The following is a 17,154-nucleotide window of genomic DNA, read 5'->3' on the forward strand; positions in this document are numbered from 1 at the left end:
AAGGTACAAGGGGGGTCCCGCGGCCGCTTCCGGGGTTACGGGGCGGGGGGGGGGGGGGGGGGAGGGCGGTTGCCATGGGGACAGGGGGGGGTCCTGGGGGGTTGTCATGGTGACGGGGGGGGGGGGGTGGTCTTAACCCTGTTGCCAGGGTTACGGGGGGGGCCCTGGGCCCGTTTCCATGGTGACACGGGGGGTCCCCGGTGGTTGCCGTGGTTACAAGGGGGGTTGGGGGGGGGGGGGGGGTGTCCCAGGGCCGTCGCCATGGTGACGAGGGGGGTTTCCATGGAGACGGGGGGGTCTCATGGTGACCTGGGGGGGGGGGGGGGGGTGCGTCCGACGGTTGCCATGGTGACAGGGGGTTTCCCAGGGGCGTTGCCATGGTTCCGGGGGGGTTCCCCTCACTCTCCCCCCCCCCCCCCCAGGTGTCCATGGGCTCCCACAGCAGCAGCGCGGGGGGGGGAGGGGCGGGGGACAGGCCCCCACCTCCCCCCCCCCCGCCCCGGGGGGAGCCCGAGGGGCCCGATCCCGAGGAGGAGGAGGAGGAGGAGGAGGGGGAGAGGGAGGAAGAGGAGGAGGAGGAGGAGGAGGAGGAGGAGGAGGAGGAGGAAGATGTCGACCTGGCCCAAGTGCTGGCCTATCTCCTGCGCAGGTACCGGGGGGGGGAGGGGCTAAAAGGGGGTGGGGGAGGGGCTATAGGGATGGGGGAAGGGATATGGGGGGCTATTGGGGTGGGGGAGGGGCCTAAAGGCCGTGGGGGGAGGGGTTTTAGGGGATGGGGGAGGGGTCAGGGGTGGGGGAGGGGCTATGGGGGGCTATTGGGGCCTATAGGGGTGGGGGGGAGGGGGGCTATATGGGGGGTGGGGAGGGGCTGTAGGGGAGGGGGGAGGGGCTGTAGGGGTGGGGGGCGGGGCTATGGGGATGGGGGAGGGGATATGGGGGGCTGTAGGGGATGGGGGAGGGGTTGTAGAGGGTGGGGGCGGGGCTGGGGGGGGTGCTGTGGGGGTTATGGGGTGAGCTATGGGGTGCTCTGTAGGTTATGGGGTGCCCTATGGGTCTATAGCTGTTCTAGGGCTCTATAGGGGGCCCTATAGGCTGAGGGGTGCCCCATGGCCCCGCCCTATAGGCTACAGGATGCCCTGTGGGGGCTACGGGGGGGGCGCCAGAGGCTCCGGGCTGATCTCTAGGGCACGCTATAGGGCGTCCAGGGGGGCTGGAGGACGCCCCGTGGCCTATGGGGCGCCCCATGGGGGCCATGGGGTGCCCTACGGGCGATGAGGCGCCCCCTGGAGGGGGGTTTCAGCCCCTTCCCCCCCCCCCCCCTCAAAGGGCGCCCCCTGCTGGTTCCCCCCAGGGGCCGGGCGGGGCCGGCGCGGGGCGGGGGAGGGGCGAGGCGGGACCCCCCCGATTCCGAGGAGGAGGAGGAGGAAGAGGAGGAGCCCTGGGGGGGGGGAGGGGCCGGGCACGACCCCCCAGGTAGGCGGGGGGAGGGGCACCCTGGGGGGTGGGAGGGGCAACTTGGGGGGGGGGGGGGAGGGGAGGGGGTCCTGGGTCCCTTTTTCGCGGGGGGGGCAGGGGGGGGAGGGGTCCGGGGTCCCTTTTTTGGGGGGGGGGGGGGGAGGGAGGGGTCCCGGTCCCTTTTTGGGGGGGGGGAGGGGGGGAGGGGTCCCGCGTCCCTTTTTTGGGGGGTGGGGGGGGAGGGGGGGAGGGGGTCCTGGGTCCCTTTTTTGGGGGGGGGGAATGGGGGGGGGGGGAGGGTTTGAGGGGGTGGGGGAGGGGTCTCCCGGATGCCTGGGTCCCCTTTCTGGGGGGGGGAGGGTTGGGGGGGGGATGGGGACCCATCACGTGACCCTCTCCCCGCCCCCCAGCCCCTCCCCCCCCCCGACACGCGGGTGCTGGACGGGCACGAGCTGAAGGCGCAGCTGGAGCTGGCGGGGGGGCGGGGCCTCGGGGGGCGGGGCCTGCGGAGCGCAGCCTGCCCCGCCTCCTGCGCCAGGTGGGCGGGGCCGGGGCGAGGGGGCGGGGCCTGGGCGAGGGGGCGGAGCCTGGGAGGTGGGCGGGGCCTGGATGAAGGGGCGGGGCCTGGCGAAGGGGCGGGGCCTGGGCAGGTGGGTGGCTGGGGGGTGGGTGCGGACTGGGGAGGTGGGCGGGCCTGGGCGAGGGGGCGGGGCCTGGATGAAGGGGCGGAGCCTGGGGAGGTGGGTGGCTGGGGAGGTGGGCGGGGCCTGGGAGAGGGGGCGGGGCCTGGATGAAGGGGCGGGGCCTGGGAGAGGGGGCGGGGCCTGGGCAGGTGGGTGGCTGGGGGGTGGGTGCGGACTGTGGAGGTGGGCGGGGCCTGGGCGAGGGGGCGGGGCCCTGGCGAGGGGCGGAGCCTGGGGAGGTGGGTGGCTGGGGGGGTGGGCGGGGCCTGGGTGAAGGGGCGGGGGCCTGGGCGAGGGGCGGGGCCTGGGCAGGTGGGGTGGCTGGGGGGTGGGTGCGGACTGTGGAGGGTGGGCGGGGCCTGGGCGAGGGGGCGGAGCCTGGGGAGGTGGGTGGCTGGGGGGGTGGGCGGGGCCTGGGTGAAGGGGCGGGGCCTGGGCGAGGGGGCGGGGCCTGGGCAGGTGGGTGGCTGGGGGGGGTGCGGACTGGGGAGGTGGGCGGGGCGTGGGTGAGGGGGCGGGGCCTGGGCAGGTGGGTGGCTGGGGGGTGGGCGGGGCCTGGGCGAGGGGGCGGGGCCTGGCGAGAGGGCGGGGCCTGGGCGGGCGCGTGGCTGGGGGATGGGTGCAGACTGTGAAGGTGGGCGGGGCCTGGGCGAGGGGGCGGGGCCTGGATGAAGGGGCGGGGCCTGGGCAGGTGGGTGGCTGGGGGGTGGGTGCGGACTGTAGAGGTGGGCGGGGCCTGGGCGAGGGGGCGGGGCTGGGGAGGTGGGTGGCTGGGGAGGTGGAGGGGCGGGGCCTGGGTGAAGGGGCGGGGCCTGGGCGTGGGGGCAGGGCCTGGGCAGGTGGGTGGCTGGGGGTGGGCGGCGGGCCTGGGGTGAGGGGGCGGGGCCTGGATGAAGGGGCGGGGCCTGGGGAGGTGGGTGGGGCTGGTGAGGGGGCGGGGCCTGGATGAAGGGGCGGGCCTGGGCGAGGGGGCGGGGCCTGGGGTTGGGGGGGGTCCTGTGGGGCTGGGAGCGGGTCCCGTGGGGGTCCTATGGGGCAGGGGGGAGTCCGCGTGGGGTCCCGGGGGCCTGGGGAGGGGGGCTGTGGGGCTGTGGGGGGGGGGGTGGGTCCTATGGGGGTCGCTGTGGGGCCGGGGAGGGGTCCTATAGGGCCGGGGGGGTTGCTATGGGGGGGAATATGGAGGTTCTGTGGGGCGGGGGCGGGTCCCGTGGGGCTGGGGGGTGCCTGTGGCGGGGGAGGTGGGTGTTCCATGGGGCAGAGGTGGGCTATGGGGTAGCTACGGGTACGGGGGAGCTTTAGGGGTCCTACGGGGCTGGAGAGGGGGGGTTGTGTGCGTCTGCTATGGGTCCGGCCTTCTTCTATGGGTCGCGAACGCCTGGCTCCCCTGCCCCACAGCGCGAATGGGGCCGGTGCCGCAACGGCGGCTTCTCCGCGGGGGAGAAAACCCGTCTCAGCTCCCAGTAAGTCCCCGGGGCGGGGGGCGGAGAAAAGGGCCGAAGCGTCCTGCGAAAGGGGGCTGGGCAGCTTGTGGGGCCGCCCCCCGCCCCCCACACACCCCAGCCCCACATCTCTCCCAACACCCCCCCCCCCCCCCCCCCGGAAAGTTTTCTCCCCAACCGCGTCGTCTTCACCGACACCTACCCCCAAAAGGCCTTTTGCGGCCTCTTCTCCCCCGACGGCTCCCTCTTCGTCTCCGCCTGCCAAGGTACTTGTGGGGCGGGGGAGCGGGGGCAAGGCACTGGGGGGGGGGGGTCAGTGGGGCGCGGAACGATGCCTTGCCCCACGCCCCCCCCCCAAAAGATCAGACGCTGCGGCTCTACGAGTGGCGGGGGGAGGGCCTGCGCCTCTTCCGAGCCTCGCGGGGCCGCGACGTGGGCTGGAGCATCCTCGACGTCGCCTTCAGCCCCGACGCCTCCCAGTGCCTCTACTCCCAGCTGGTCCGACTACAGTGAGTGGGGGAGGGGAGGGGGGGGGGATGGGCGTGGTCGGGGGGGGAGGGGGGTGGAGCTGACGCGGGCGGGGCAGGACCCCCCCCAACGCCACACCCCCCCCCCCCCTCCCCTCCCCACCGTGCGTCTGGTCCCCCTTATGGTGCTGCGGCGGCTGCCGCTGGGGGGCGTGGCTTAAGGCGGGGGGGGGCGTGTCCAGACCGTGGGGGTGGAGCTTAAGTGGGTGGGGTAAGGCCACACCCCACCCCCATTCCCCCCCCCCCCCAGTCCCCCATTGCGGCTCCTCTGGCTGCAGGGAGCGGCCCTGGGGGGGCGTGGCTTGGCCCTGGGGGGGCGTGGCTTAGCCCACGGGGGCGTGGCCAGACCCGAGGGGGCGTGGCCAGACCCGAGGGGGCGTGGTTATCACCCGGGGGTGGGGTCTGGGGGGGTGGGGGGTGGGGGTTGGAGTCTCAAGGCTCCGGGGTGGGGCGGGGCTTACCGGGGGGGGTGTGGTCAGTGAGAGATGGGCGTGGTCGAGAGGGTGTGGTCTGAAGAGGCCACGCCCCCCCCCTTTTTGCCCCGCCCAGTCCACGTGTACGACATCTACGGGGACGGGGACAACCACACGGCCCTCGACCTGCGGTAGGGCGGGGCCAGGGGGCGGGGCCAACGGGGTGGGAGGGGCTCGGGGCGCGGCTGTGGGGCGCGGGCGTGGCTACAGGGCGGGTCGGTGGTCTCTGGGGGTCTGGGGGCGGGGGGTTTGGTCACTGGGAGGGACTGGGGAGGGGCCGTGGGTGAACTGGGGGCAACTGGGATGGGTTTACGGGGGAACTGGTCAAACTGGGGTGTTCTCCAGAGGGTCTGGAGATGCTGTGGGGGGCGCTGGGGTCAACTGGGCTGGGCCTCTGGGGTCAACTGGGAGCAACTGGGGCCAACCGGGGAGGGGCTGGGGTCAACTGGGTGCAACTGGGAGCAACTGGGGCCAACCAGGGAGGGGCTGGGGTCAAGTGGGGTCAACTGGGAGCAACTGGGGCCAACCGGGGAGGGGCTGGCGTCAACTGGGGCCAAGTGGGAGCAACTGGGGCCAACTGGGGAGGGGCTGGGGTCAACTGGGGCCAACTGGGAGCAACTGTGGTCAACTGGGGAGGGGACTGGGGTCAACTGGGGCCAACTGGGAGCAACTGGGGTCAACTGGGGAGGGGACTGGGGTCAACTGGGGCCAACTGGGAGCAACTGGGGTCAACTGCGGGGGGGACTGGGGTCAACTGGGGCCAACTGGGGTCAAGTCGGGAGGGGACTGGGGTCAACTGGGAGCACCTGGGAGCAACTAGGGTCAACTGGGGAGAGGTTGGGGTGAACTGGGGTCAACTGGGAGGGGACTGGGGCTAACCAGGGAGGGGCTGGGGTCAACTGGGGTCAACTGGAGTCAACTGGGGTTAACTGGGGAGGGGCTGGGGTCAACTGGGGTCAACCAGGGAGGGGCTGGGGTCAACTGGGGTCAACTGGGATCAACTGGGATCAACTGGGAGGGGGCTGGGGTCAACTGGGGAGGGGCTGGGGTCAACTGGGGCCAACTGGGAGCAACTGGGGTCAACTGGGGAGGGGACTGGGGTCAACTGGGAGCAACTGGGGTCAACTGCGGGGGGGACTGGGGTCAACTGGGGCCAACTGGGAGCAACTGGGGTCAACCAGGGAGGGGATGGAGTGAACTGGGGTCAACTGGGGAGAGACTGGGGTCAACTGGTGTCAACTGGGAGCAAATGGGGTCAACTGGGGAGAGGTTGGGGTGAACTGGGGTGAACTGGGGAGGGGCTGGGGTCAACTGGGGTCAACGGGAGTCAACTGGGGTCAACTGGGGAGAGGTTGGGGTGAACTGGGGTCAACTGGGAGGGGACTGGGGCCAACCAGGGAGGGGCTGGGGTCAACTGGGGTCAACTGGAGTCAACTGGGGTTAACTGGGGAGGGGCTGGGGTCAACTGGGGTCAACCAGGGAGGGGCTGGCGTCAACTGGGGTCAACTGGGATCAACTGGGGTCAACTGGGAGGGGGCTGGGGCCAACCAGGGAGGGGCTGGGGTCAACTGGAGCCAACTGGGAGCAACTGGGGCCAACTGGGGAGGGGCTGGGGTCAACTGGGGCCAACTGGGGCCAACTGGCACCAACTGGGAGGGGCCCGGGACCAACTGGGAGGGGCTTTAGGTGGCGGTGGGTGCCAGCCCCGCCCACCGCTGGCCCCGCCCCCTGCCAGGCCGGAAGAGCGCCGCTTCGCCGTCTTCTCATTGGCCGTGGGGCCGGACGGGCGGGAGGTGGTGGGCGGAGCCAACGACGGCTGCCTCTACGTCTACGACCGGGAGGTCCAACGCCGCACCCTACGGGTCAGGGCGGGGCCGGGGGGGGGCGGGGTCACCCCGCCTTGGGTGGGGTCAACGGGGAGCGGGGTGGGGTCGAGGTCCTTCGGGGGGGGGGGCGGGTCAAGGTCACCCCGTGGGGTCAAGGTCACCCTACGGAGCTCCAGGCCCCCCCATGGTCCCAAGGCCGCCCCGAGGGGTCAGTTCCACCCCACCCCCACCCCCCCGGACCTCGGGGTGACCTTGACCTTCCCCCCCCCCCCCAGGTGGAGGCCCACGAGGACGACGTCAACGCGGTGGCGCTGGGGGACGGGGCGGGGCAGCTGCTGCTCTCGGGGGGGGGACGACGGCGTCTGCCGGGCCTGGGACCGCCGCTGCCTGGGGGAGGGGCGGCCCCGCCCCGTCGGCCTCCTGGCCGGCCACCGCGACGGCATCACCTTCCTGCACCCCCGGGTCAGCCCCGGGAGGGACTGGGAGGGACTGCGATGGGTTTGTGGTGGAACTGGTCAAACTGGGATGTCCTCCAGGAGGTCTTGAGATGGTTTGGGTGGCGCTGGGAGCACTGGGAGGGGCTCTGGGGTCAACTGGGATGTAGCTATGGGCGAATAAGGTCAACTGGGAGCAACTGGGATGGATTCGTGGTGGAACTGGTAAAACGGGGATGTCCTCCAGGAGGTCTTGAGATGGTTTGGGTGGCGCTGGGAGCGCTGGGAGGGGCTCTAGGGTCAACTGGGATGTAGCTATGGGCGACTAAGGTCAACTGGGAGCAACTGGGATGGGTTTGTGGTGGAACTGGTCAAACTGGGATATCCTCCAGGAGGTCTTGAGATGGTTTGGGTGGCACTGGGAGCACTGGGAGGGGCTCTAGGGTCAACTGGGATGTAGCTATGGGCGAATAAGATCAACTGGGAGCAACTGGGATGGATTCGTGGTGGAACTGGTAAAACGGGGATGTCCTCCAGGAGGTCTTGAGATGGTTTGGGTGGCGCTGGGAGCACTGGGAGGGGCTCTAGGGTCAACTGGGATGTAGCTATGGGCGAATAAGGTCAACTGGGAGCAACTGGGATGGATTTGCGGTGGAACTGGTAAAACGGGGATGTCCTCCAGGAGGTCTTGAGATGGTTTGGGTGGCACTGGGAGGGGCTCTAGGGTCAACTGGGATGTAGCTATGGGTGAATAAGGTCAACTGGAGTCAACTGGAGTCAACTGGGAGCAACTGGGATGGGTTTGTGGTGGAACTGGTCAAACTGGGACGTTCTCCAGAAGGTCTCGAGATGCTGTGGGTGGCCGTGGGCGCACGGGGAGGGGCTCTAGGGTCAACTGGGATGTAGCTATGGGCGACTAAGGTCAACTGGGAGCAACTGGGATGGATTCGTGGTGGAACTGGTCAAACGGGGATGTTCTCCAGGAGGTCTTGAGATGGTTTGGGTGGCGCTGGGAGCACTGGGAGGGGCTCTAGGGTCAACTGGGATGTAGCTATGGGCGAATAAGGTCAACTGGAGTCAACTGGGAGCAACTGGGGTGGGTTTGTGGTGGAACTGGTCAAACTGGGATGTCCTCCAGAAGGTCTCGAGATGCTGTGGGTGGCTGTGGGCGCACGGGGAGGGGCTCTAGGGTCAACTGGGATGTAGCTATGGGCGACTAAGGTCAACTGGGAGCAACTGGGCTGGGTTTGTGGTGGAACTGGTGTGTCCGTGTCCCCCCCCCCCCCCGACCCCCGCAGGGCGACGGGCGCTACCTGGTCTCCAACTCCAAGGACCAGACGGCCAAGCTGTGGGACCTGCGGCGCCCGGCGGGGCCGGGGGGGCTGGCGGCCGCCCGTCGGGCCGTGGCCCGGCAGAGCTGGGACTATCGCTGGCAGCGGGCGCCCCCCCGCGGTGAGTCCCCCCGGGCTCATTAAGGGGGGGGGGGGGCGGTGTTAATTAAGGGAGGGGTGGGTTAATTAAGGGGGGGTGGGGGGGGAGTTAAGGCGTCCCGGGGGGTCCGTGGGGTGGTTCAACCCATCCCTGGGTTAATTAGCCGCGCCCCGGGGTTAATTAGCCCCAGGGTGGGTTAATTAGAGCCACGCCTGGGGTAATTAAACCCTTCTGTGGGTTAATTAGTCCTGCCCATGCGGTAAACTCCCCCCCTCCGCCTTAATTACTGCCATCCCTATGCTAATTACTTCCATCCCTATGCTAATTACCCCAACCCTATGCTAATTACCCCAACCGTATGCTAATTACCCCCATCCCTATGCTAATTACCGCCATCCCTATGCTAATTACCCCAACCCCATGCTAATTACCCCATCCCTATGCTAATTACCCCCACCCCATGCTAATTACCCCGTTCCTATGCTAATTACTCCCACCCCATCCTAACTGCGCCCCCCCGGGTCGCCATGGCAACGAGGGGGCGTGTCCAAGCCGCGGCGGGGGGGGGGGCGTGGCTTAGGGGTTGCTACGGCAACGGGGGGCGTGTCCAAGCCGCCGCGGCGGGGCGGGAGGGGGCGTGGCTTGGAGGTCGCCGTGGCGACGGGGCGGGAGGGGGCGTGGCTTAAGGGTCGCCGCGGCGACGGGGCGGGAGGGGGCGTGGCTTGAGCCGGTCGCGCCGGCGACGGGGCGGGGGTGGGGGTGTCCGGTCGCCATGGTGACGCCCCCCCCCCCCCCCTTCCCGTAGCCATGGCGACGGCGCCGCTGCCGGGCGACAGCTCGCTGATGACGTACCGGGGTCACGCGGTGCTGCACACGCTGCTGCGCTGCCGCCTGGCCCCGCCCCCCGGCCTCTTCCTGGCGGCCGGCAGCGCCTCGGGGGCGGTGCTGGGTGAGGGGCGGGGCCTCGGGGGAGGGGGCGGGGCCAAAGGGGGCGGGGCCGGGGAGGCGCGGGGGTGGGGGCGTGGCCAAAGGGAGGGGGCGTGGTTTGAGGACCCGGCTCGAGGGTGGAGGCGCTGGGGGGCGTGGCCCGAGGGAGGGGGCGGGGCTTGGTGGCGGGGGCGTGGCCAAGGGGGTGCGGGGTGGGGTTGGGGGCGTGGCCGGCGGGGGCGGGGCTGGGGGGGCTTCGGGGGCGTGGCCTGACGGTGGCTCTGGCCACGCCCCCTCCCCCTCCCCTTGTGACGTCAGTGTACGACGTGCTGAGTGGGCGGGCCGTGCGGCGGCTGACCAATCACGGCGCCTGCGTGCGGGACGTCTGCTGGCACCCCCAGGGCGGGGCCCTGGCCACAGCCTCGGTGGGCGGGGCTTGGGGAGGGGCGGGGCCTTGAGGGGCGGGGCTCGGGGAGGGGTCGGGGGGGGGGCCCGTGGGGCTGGGGAGGGCTATGGGGCTGGATCTATGGGGCTGGAGGGTCTCTGTGGGGCTGGGGAGGGCTATGGGGCTGGATCTATGGGGCTGGAGGGTCCCTGTGGGGCTGGGGAGGGCTATGGGGCTGGATCTATGGGGCTGGAGGGTCTCTGTGGGGCTGGGGAGGGCTATGGGGCTGGATCTATGGGGCTGGAGAGTCCCTGTGGGGCTGGGGACGGCTATGGGGGTGGATCTATGGGTCTGGAGGGTCCCTGTGGGGCTGGGGAGGGCTATGGGGCTGGGTCTATGGGTCTGGAGGGTCCCTGTGGGGCTGGGGAGGGCTATGGGGCTGGGTCTATGGGGCTGGGGGGTGTTAGTATGGGTCCGGCAGTCACTATGGGGCTGGATCTATGGGGCCAGAGGATCCCTGTGGAGCTGGGGAGGGCTATGGGGCTGGATCTATGGGGCTGGATGGTCTCTGTGGGGCTGGGGAAGGCTATGGGGCTGGATCTATGGGGCTGGAGAGTCCCTGCGGGGCTGGGGAGGGCTATGGGGCTGGATCTATGGGGCTGGAGGGTCCCTGTGGGGCTGGGGAGGGCTATGGGGCTGGATCTATGGGGCTGGATGGTCCCTGTGGGGCTGGGGAGGGCTATGCGGCTGGATCTATGGGGCTGGGGGGTGTTACTATGGGTCCAGCATTCACTATGGGGCTGGATCTATGGGGCCAGAGGGTCTCTGTGGGGCTGGGGAAGGCTATGGGGCTGGATCTATGGGGCTGGATGGTCCCTGTGGGGCTGGGGAGGGCTATGCGGCTGGATCTATGGGGCTGGGGGGTGTTACTATGGGTCCAGCATTCACTATGGGGCTGGATCTATGGGGCCAGAGGGTCTTTGTGGGGCTGGGGACAGCTATGGGAGTGGATCTATGGGGCTGGAGGGTCCCTGTGGGGCTGGGGAGGGCTATGGGGGTGGATCTATGGGGCTGGAGGGTCCCTGTGGGGCTGGGGAGGGCTATGGGGCTGGATCTATGGGGCTGAGGGGTGTTACTATGGGTCCAGCATTCACTATGGGGCTGGATCTATGGGGCCAGAGGATCCCTGTGGAGCTGGGGAGGGCTATGGGGCTGGATCTATGGGGCTGGATGGTCTCTGTGGGGCTGGGGAAGGCTATGGGGCTGGATCTATGGGGCTGGAGAGTCCCTGCGGGGCTGGGGAGGGCTATGGGGCTGGATCTATGGGGCTGGAGGGTCCCTGTGGGGCTGGGGAGGGCTATGGGGCTGGATCTATGGGGCTGGATGGTCCCTGTGGGGCTGGGGAGGGCTATGCGGCTGGATCTATGGGGCTGGGGGGTGTTACTATGGGTCCAGCATTCACTATGGGGCTGGATCTATGGGGCCAGAGGGTCTTTGTGGGGCTGGGGACAGCTATGGGAGTGGATCTATGGGGCTGGAGGGTCCCTGTGGGGCTGGGGAGGGCCATGGGGGTGGATCTATGGGGCTGGAGGGTCCCTGTGGGGCTGGGGAGGGCTATGGGGCTGGATCTATGGGGCTGAGGGGTGTTACTATGGGTCCAGCATTCACTATGGGGCTGGATCTATGGGGCCAGAGGATCCCTGTGGAGCTGGGGAGGGCTATGGGGCTGGATCTATGGGGCCAGATGGTCCCTGTGGGGCTGGGGAGGGCTATGGGGGTGGATCTATGGGGCTGGAGGGTCCCTGTGGGGCTGGGGAGGGCTATGGGGCTGGATCTATGGGGCTGGATGGTCCCTGTGGGGCTGGGGAGGGCTATGGGGCTGGATCTATGGGGCTGGAGAGTCCCTGTGGGGCTGGGGACGGCTATGGGGGTGGATCTATGGGTCTGGAGGGTCCCTGTGGGGCTGGGGAGGGCTATGGGGCTGGGTCTATGGGTCTGGAGGGTCCCTGTGGGGCTGGGGAGGGCTATGGGGCTGGGTCTATGGGGCTGGAGGGTCTCTGTGGGGCTGGGGACGGCTATGGGGGTGGATCTATGGGGCTGGAGAGTCCCTGCGGGGCTGGGGAGGGCTATGGGGCTGGATCTATGGGGCTGAGGGGTGTTACTATGGGTCCAGCATTCACTATGGGGCTGGATCTATGGGGCCAGAGGGTCTCTGTGGGGCTGGGGAGGGCTATGGGGCTGGATCTACGGGGCTGGAGGGTCTCTGTGGGGCTGGGGAGGGCTATGGGGCTGGATCTATGGGGCTGGAGGGTCTGTGTGGGGCTGGGGAAGGTTATGGGGCTGGGTCTATGAGGCTGGAGGGCCTCTGTGGGGCTGCGGGGGGCTGTGGGGCTGTATCTATGGGGCTGGAGGGTCCCTGTGGGGCTGGGGAGGGCTATGCGGCTGGATCTATGGGGCTGGGGGGTGTTACTATGGGTCCAGCATTCACTATGGGGCTGGATCTATGGGGCCAGAGGGTCTTTGTGGGGCTGGGGATGGCTATGGGGGTGGATCTATGGGGCTGGAGAGTCCCTGTGGGGCTGGGGATGGCTATGGGGGTGGATCTATGGGGCTGGAGGGTCCCTGTGGGGCTGGGGAGGGCTATGGGGCTGGATCTATGGGTCTGGAGGGTCCCTGTGGGGCTGGGGAGGGCTATGGGGGTGGATCTATGGGGCTGGAGGGTCCCTGTGGGGCTGGGGAGGGCTATGGGGCTGGGTCTATGGGGCTGAGGGGTGTTACTATGGGTTCAGCATTCACTATGGGGCTGGATCTATGGGGCCAGAGAATCCCTGTGGGGCTGGGGAGGGCTATGGGGCTGGATCTATGGGGCTGGATGGTCTCTGTGGGGCTGGGGAGGGTTATGGGGCTGGATCTATGGGGCTGGAGAGTCCCTGTGGGGCTGGGGAGGGCTATGGGGCTGGATCTATGGGGCCGGAAGGTCTTTATGGAATTGGGAGGTGTTTGTCGGGGTGGGGGGGATCTATGGGGCTGAGTCTGTGGGTCCAGGGGGTCGCTATGGGGCGGGCTGACCCCTGTCCCCCCTCTCGCAGTGGGACGGCACCGTCCGTCTGTGGGGCTACCGGGAGCCGCAGGACGAGGACGCGGGGGGGGGGACGCGGGGTGACACCCCCCCCCCGGCCCCACAGCGTCGCCCCACAATAAACCGCTGTGACCCCCAAGTGCCGCCCAGGCTCTTACTTGTGTCTGTGTGTGGGGGGGGGTGCGTCAAGGTGACGCCTCGGACCCACAAGTCGCCCTCTGACCCATAAGTTCCCCCCCCCCCCCCCCCCCGTGCCCCACATCTGACGTCCCCCCGTCCCCCCCTGCCCCACGGCCGATGTCCCCCCATCTGTCCCCGTCCGTCCGTCCGTCCCCCCCCGTGTCCCCCCCCGTGTCCTCCCCGTGTCCTTGTCCCCTCCCGGCCACCTGTCCCCGGGCGCCGCTTCTCCCAGCGGGCCGTGGGGCGGCCGTGGGGCGGCCGTGGGGGGCGGCCATGGGGTGGTGTGGGGCGGCCATCCAGGCCCTGAGCCGTGGGGCAGCCGCCGTCCTGGGGTCCCCCGCCTTCCCCCGGGCCCACGCCTTGGCCCTGGCCGTACTTGTGGGGCTGGGACCCACGCTCAAGGCCCGCGCCGACCCCCACAGCCTGCTGGCCTCGCCCCATAACCTGCTGGAGGCGTGAGTGGGGCCGGTTGTGGGGCTGGGGGGAGCTATGGGGCTGGGGGGTGGCTATGGGGCTAAGGGGGAGGCTATGGGGCAGAGGGGTGACTATGGGTTGGGGGGGGATGCTATGGGGCAGAGGGGTGGCTATGGGGCTAAGGGGGAGGCTATGGGGCAGAGGGGTGACTATGGGTCGGGGGGGATGCTATGGGGCAGAGGGGTGGCTATGGGGCTAAGGGGGAGGCTATGGGGCAGAGGGGTGACTATGGGTTGGGGGGGATGCTATGGGGCAAAGGGGCGGCTATGGGTCGGGGGGGATGCTATGGGGCAGAGGGGTGGCTATGGGGCTAAGAGGGAGGCTATGGGGCAGAGGGGTGACTATGGGTTGGGGGGGATGCTATGGGGCAGAGGGGTGGCTATGGGGCTAAGGGGAAGGCTATGGGGCAGAGGGGTGGCTATGGGTCGGGGGGGATGCTATGGGGCAGAGGGGTGGCTATGGGGCTAAGGGGGAGGCTATGGGGTAGAGGGGTGGCTATGGGGCTAAAGGGGAGGCTATAGGGCAGAGGGGTGGCTGTGGGTCTGGGGGGGAGGCTATGGGGCAGAGGGGTGGCTGTGGATCTGGGGGAGACGCTATGGGGCAGAGGGGTGGCTATGGGGCTAAGAGGGAGGCTATGGGGCAGAGGGGTGGCTATGGGGCTAAAAGGGAGGCTATGGGGCAGAGGGGTGGCTATGGGTCAGGGGGGACGCTATGGGGCAGAGGGGTGGCTATGGGGCTAAGAGGGAGGCTATGGGGCAGAGGGGTGGCTATGGGTCGGGGGGACGCTATGGGGCAGAGGAGTGGCTATGGGGCTAAGGGGAAGGCTATGGGGCAGAGGGGTGGCTGTGGGTCTGGGGGGGACGCTATGGGGCAGAGGGGTGGCTATGGGGCTAAGGGGGATGCTATGGGGCAGAGGGGTGGCTATGGGGCAGAGGTGTGGCTATGGGTCTGGGGGGAGGCTATGGGGCAGAGGGATGGCTGTAGGTCTGGGGGGAGGCTATGGGGCAGAGGGGTGGCTATGGGGCTAAGAGGGAGGCTATGGGGCAGAGGGGTGGCTATGGGTCGGGGGGACGCTATGGGGCAGAGGGGTGGCTATGGGGCTGGGGATGTGTCTATGGGGCTGGGGGATTCTATGGGGCTGGGACGAGCTATGGGACTGGGGGGGGGATGGCTATGGGGCTAAGGGGACACCATGGGGCTGGGGGATCTATGGGTCGAGGGGGGATCTATGGGGCTGGGGAGCTGCCTGTGGGGCTGGGAGGGTTGTATGGTGCCGGGGTGGTGGCTATGGGGCTGAGGAAGCGGCTATGGGGCTGGCGAGGGGGGGTCCTATGGGGCGGGGGGGGGGGGGGGGGGGGGTGGCTACGGGGCTGGGGGGCACGCCATGGGTCTGGGGGGGGGCGGATCTATGGGGCGGCCCCCTAGAGCCCCCGAAAGGGGGACCCCGGGTGGGGAGGCCCAAGGTGTGGGGCGGGCCCTAGAGGGGACCCAGGGCGCCCGCGCCCCCCAAGTGCCCCCCCCCCAGCCCCACAGCCTCCCCCCTCGCCCTCCCGCAGGCGCCTGGTGGCCTCGGCCGGGGGCTGGACCACCGTGTTCCTGGTGGCCCTTCTGGTGGCCGCTCTGCCCCTGGCCCGTCCCGCGGGGGACGCCCTCCTGCGCGCCGTGGGGCGCTGGGCCGTGGGGCTGGCCTTGGCCCGCGCCGCCCCACGGCTCTTCGCCGCCTTGGAAGCCGCCACCGGCCGCTGTTGGAGCCCCGTGGCCGAGGGGCTCCTCCTCCTGCCCCACGGAGACCCCCAGAGCTGCCGGGGGGCGGGTCATCGGTGGGAAGGGTTCGGGGCCTCCCCACAAGCCTTCGCCTTGGTCCATTGCGGCCTGGGATTGGCCGAAGAAGCCGGGGCTTTGGGGCGGGTCCTCTACCCCCCATGGAGGAAGAGGAGGAGGGGAGAAGGTCCTCGGGGGAGGAGGTGGTGGGGGGCTGAGGAGCCTCAACGGGGAGGTTGGGGGGCTGAGGAGCCTCAACAGGGAGGTTGGGGGGCGGAGGAACCTCAACGGGGAGGTTGGGGGGCTGAGGAACCTCAACGGAGGGGTTGGGGGGCGGAGGAACCTCAACGGAGGGGTTGGGGGGCTGAGGAACCTCAACGGGGAGGTTGGGGGGCGGAGGAACCTCAACGGGGAGGTTGGGGGGCTGAGGAACCTCAACGGAGGGGTTGGGGGGCGGAGGAACCTCAACGGAGGGGTTGGGGGGCTGAGGGACCTCAACGGGGAGGTTGGGGGGCTGAGGAACCTCCAGGTGTGGGGTGGGGCCGCGCTGGAGGTCAAGAGACGGGGTGGAGGGGGGAAGGGCCGCGACGTGTGGGGTGGGAGGGCCAGGAGGGACCTGGGTGGGCGAGGTGGGGCCACGAAGGACCTCGACGTGTGGGGTGGGGCTGGGGAGAAGGTCAAGAGACGGGGTGGAAGGGGGAGGAACCTCGGCGTGTGGGGTGGGAGGGCCAGGAGGGACCTGGGGGGGCCAGGGGGGGCCACGAAGGACCTCAACGTGTGGGGTGGGGCCACGAAGGTCCTCAACGTGTGGGGTGGGGCCACGAAGGAGCCGGGTGGGAGACCTTTGAGGGACCCCGGCGCCCGGGCTGGGAGGTCCCCGCCTTCTCCTCCCCCCACCCCGCCGTGGGGAGGACCCAGAAGTTCTGGCGTTGGTTGCTCCGAGGCCTCTCATTGGGCGGTTTGATCTCGGGAGGGACCCAGGCGTCCGGGCGGTGGCCACCCGCCATGGGGCCACCACCCGCCATGGGGCCACCACCCGCCATGGGGCCACCGCCACCCCTGAGGTCGCCGTCGCCCATGAGGTCGCCGTCCCCCATGAGGCCGTCGTCCCCCGTGAGGTCATCGTCCCCCGTGAGGTCATCGTCCCCCATGGGGCCGCCCCCGCCCGCCTGGAGCCCCCAAGCGCCGTGGTGGAAGGAGGATGAAGATGGCCTCCCAGAAGGACCCAGGCGGCCGGGCGTGGCCCTCTGCCTCCTCTTCCTCCTCAACGTCGCCCTGGTGGTGGTCTGGCAGCTCCTATTGGCCGTCACCTTGGCCTACCGTCACGATTGGCCGCGCAACGCCGCCGGCGCCGCCTTGGGTTGGGCGGCTTGGGCCGTCACCTATCGCTTCTGGTACCGGTACCCCTGGTCTCCTGGACCTCCTGGGTTGGGGCTGCCAGCACCTTGAAGGACACAAGTGGCCCAGAAGGTCCTGGATGGCCGGGAGAACCTCAACCGTCCAGGAGAACCTCAACTGTCCAGGAGACCCCAACCGTCCAGGAGAACCCCAACTGTCCAGGAGAACCTCAACCATCCAGGAGAACCCAACTGTCCAGGAGAACCCAAGTGTCCAGGAGAACCTCAACTGCCCAGGAGAAACCAAGTGTCCAGGAGAACCCAAATGTCCAGGAGAACCTCAACTGCCCAGGAGAAACCAAGTGTCCAGGAGAACCCAAGTGTCCAGGAGACCCCAACTGTCCAGGAGAACCTCAACCATCCAGGAGAACCCAACTGTCCAGGAGACCCCAACTGTCCAGGAGAACCCAAGTGTCCAGGAGAACCTCAACCGTCCAGGAGAAACCAAGTGTCCAGGAGAACCCAAGTGTCCAGGAGACCCCAACTGTCCAGGAGAACCTCAACCATCCAGGAGAACCCAACTGTCCAGGAGACCCCAACCGTCCAGGAGAACCTCAACCATCCAGGAGAACCCAACTGTCCAGGAGACCCCAACTGTCCAGGAGAACCTCAACTGTCCAGGAGAACCCAAGTGTCCAGGAGAACCTCAACCGTCCAGGAGAAACCAAGTGTCCAGGAGAACC

The 17,154-nt window shown here is 69.4% G+C and overlaps 2 protein-coding genes and 1 long non-coding RNA gene across 3 annotated transcripts; 2 read left to right on the forward strand and 1 right to left on the reverse strand.

The window, feature by feature from the left end:
* Nucleotides 1–565: 565 nt before the first annotated feature.
* DCAF11 (DDB1 and CUL4 associated factor 11) lies at nt 566–12,888 on the forward strand (the record flags this gene model as incomplete). Its single annotated transcript, XM_054187358.1, is given in 15 exon segments — nt 566–649; nt 1,352–1,473; nt 1,866–1,993; nt 3,534–3,598; nt 3,743–3,843; nt 3,939–4,069; nt 4,071–4,086; nt 4,654–4,708; nt 6,313–6,439; nt 6,679–6,747; nt 6,749–6,865; nt 8,136–8,289; nt 9,074–9,217; nt 9,514–9,620; nt 12,670–12,888. Coding segments are annotated over 15 exon segments (1,639 nt in total), but the record flags the coding sequence as incomplete, so codon positions are not given.
* A 134-nt stretch (nt 12,889–13,022) lies between these two features.
* LOC128903239 (fat storage-inducing transmembrane protein 1-like) lies at nt 13,023–16,279 on the forward strand. Its single transcript, XM_054187251.1, has 3 exons — nt 13,023–13,294; nt 14,870–15,309; nt 16,056–16,279. The coding sequence occupies exons 1-3, from the start codon at nt 13,113–13,115 to the stop codon at nt 16,277–16,279; spliced, it is 846 nt and encodes a 281-aa protein (XP_054043226.1). The 5' UTR covers nt 13,023–13,112.
* A 174-nt stretch (nt 16,280–16,453) lies between these two features.
* On the reverse strand, nt 16,454–17,138 carry LOC128903309 (uncharacterized). Its single transcript, XR_008464072.1, has 4 exons — nt 17,025–17,138; nt 16,860–16,969; nt 16,622–16,695; nt 16,454–16,584 (listed from the first exon to the last, which is right to left on the reverse strand). It is a non-coding gene; the product is annotated as an uncharacterized LOC128903309 (long non-coding RNA).
* Between the last annotated feature and the right edge of the window lie 16 nt (nt 17,139–17,154).

This window comes from Rissa tridactyla, unplaced genomic scaffold, assembly GCF_028500815.1.
Source record: "Rissa tridactyla isolate bRisTri1 unplaced genomic scaffold, bRisTri1.patW.cur.20221130 scaffold_29, whole genome shotgun sequence".
In the NCBI taxonomy this organism is placed as follows: domain Eukaryota; kingdom Metazoa; phylum Chordata; class Aves; order Charadriiformes; family Laridae; genus Rissa; species Rissa tridactyla.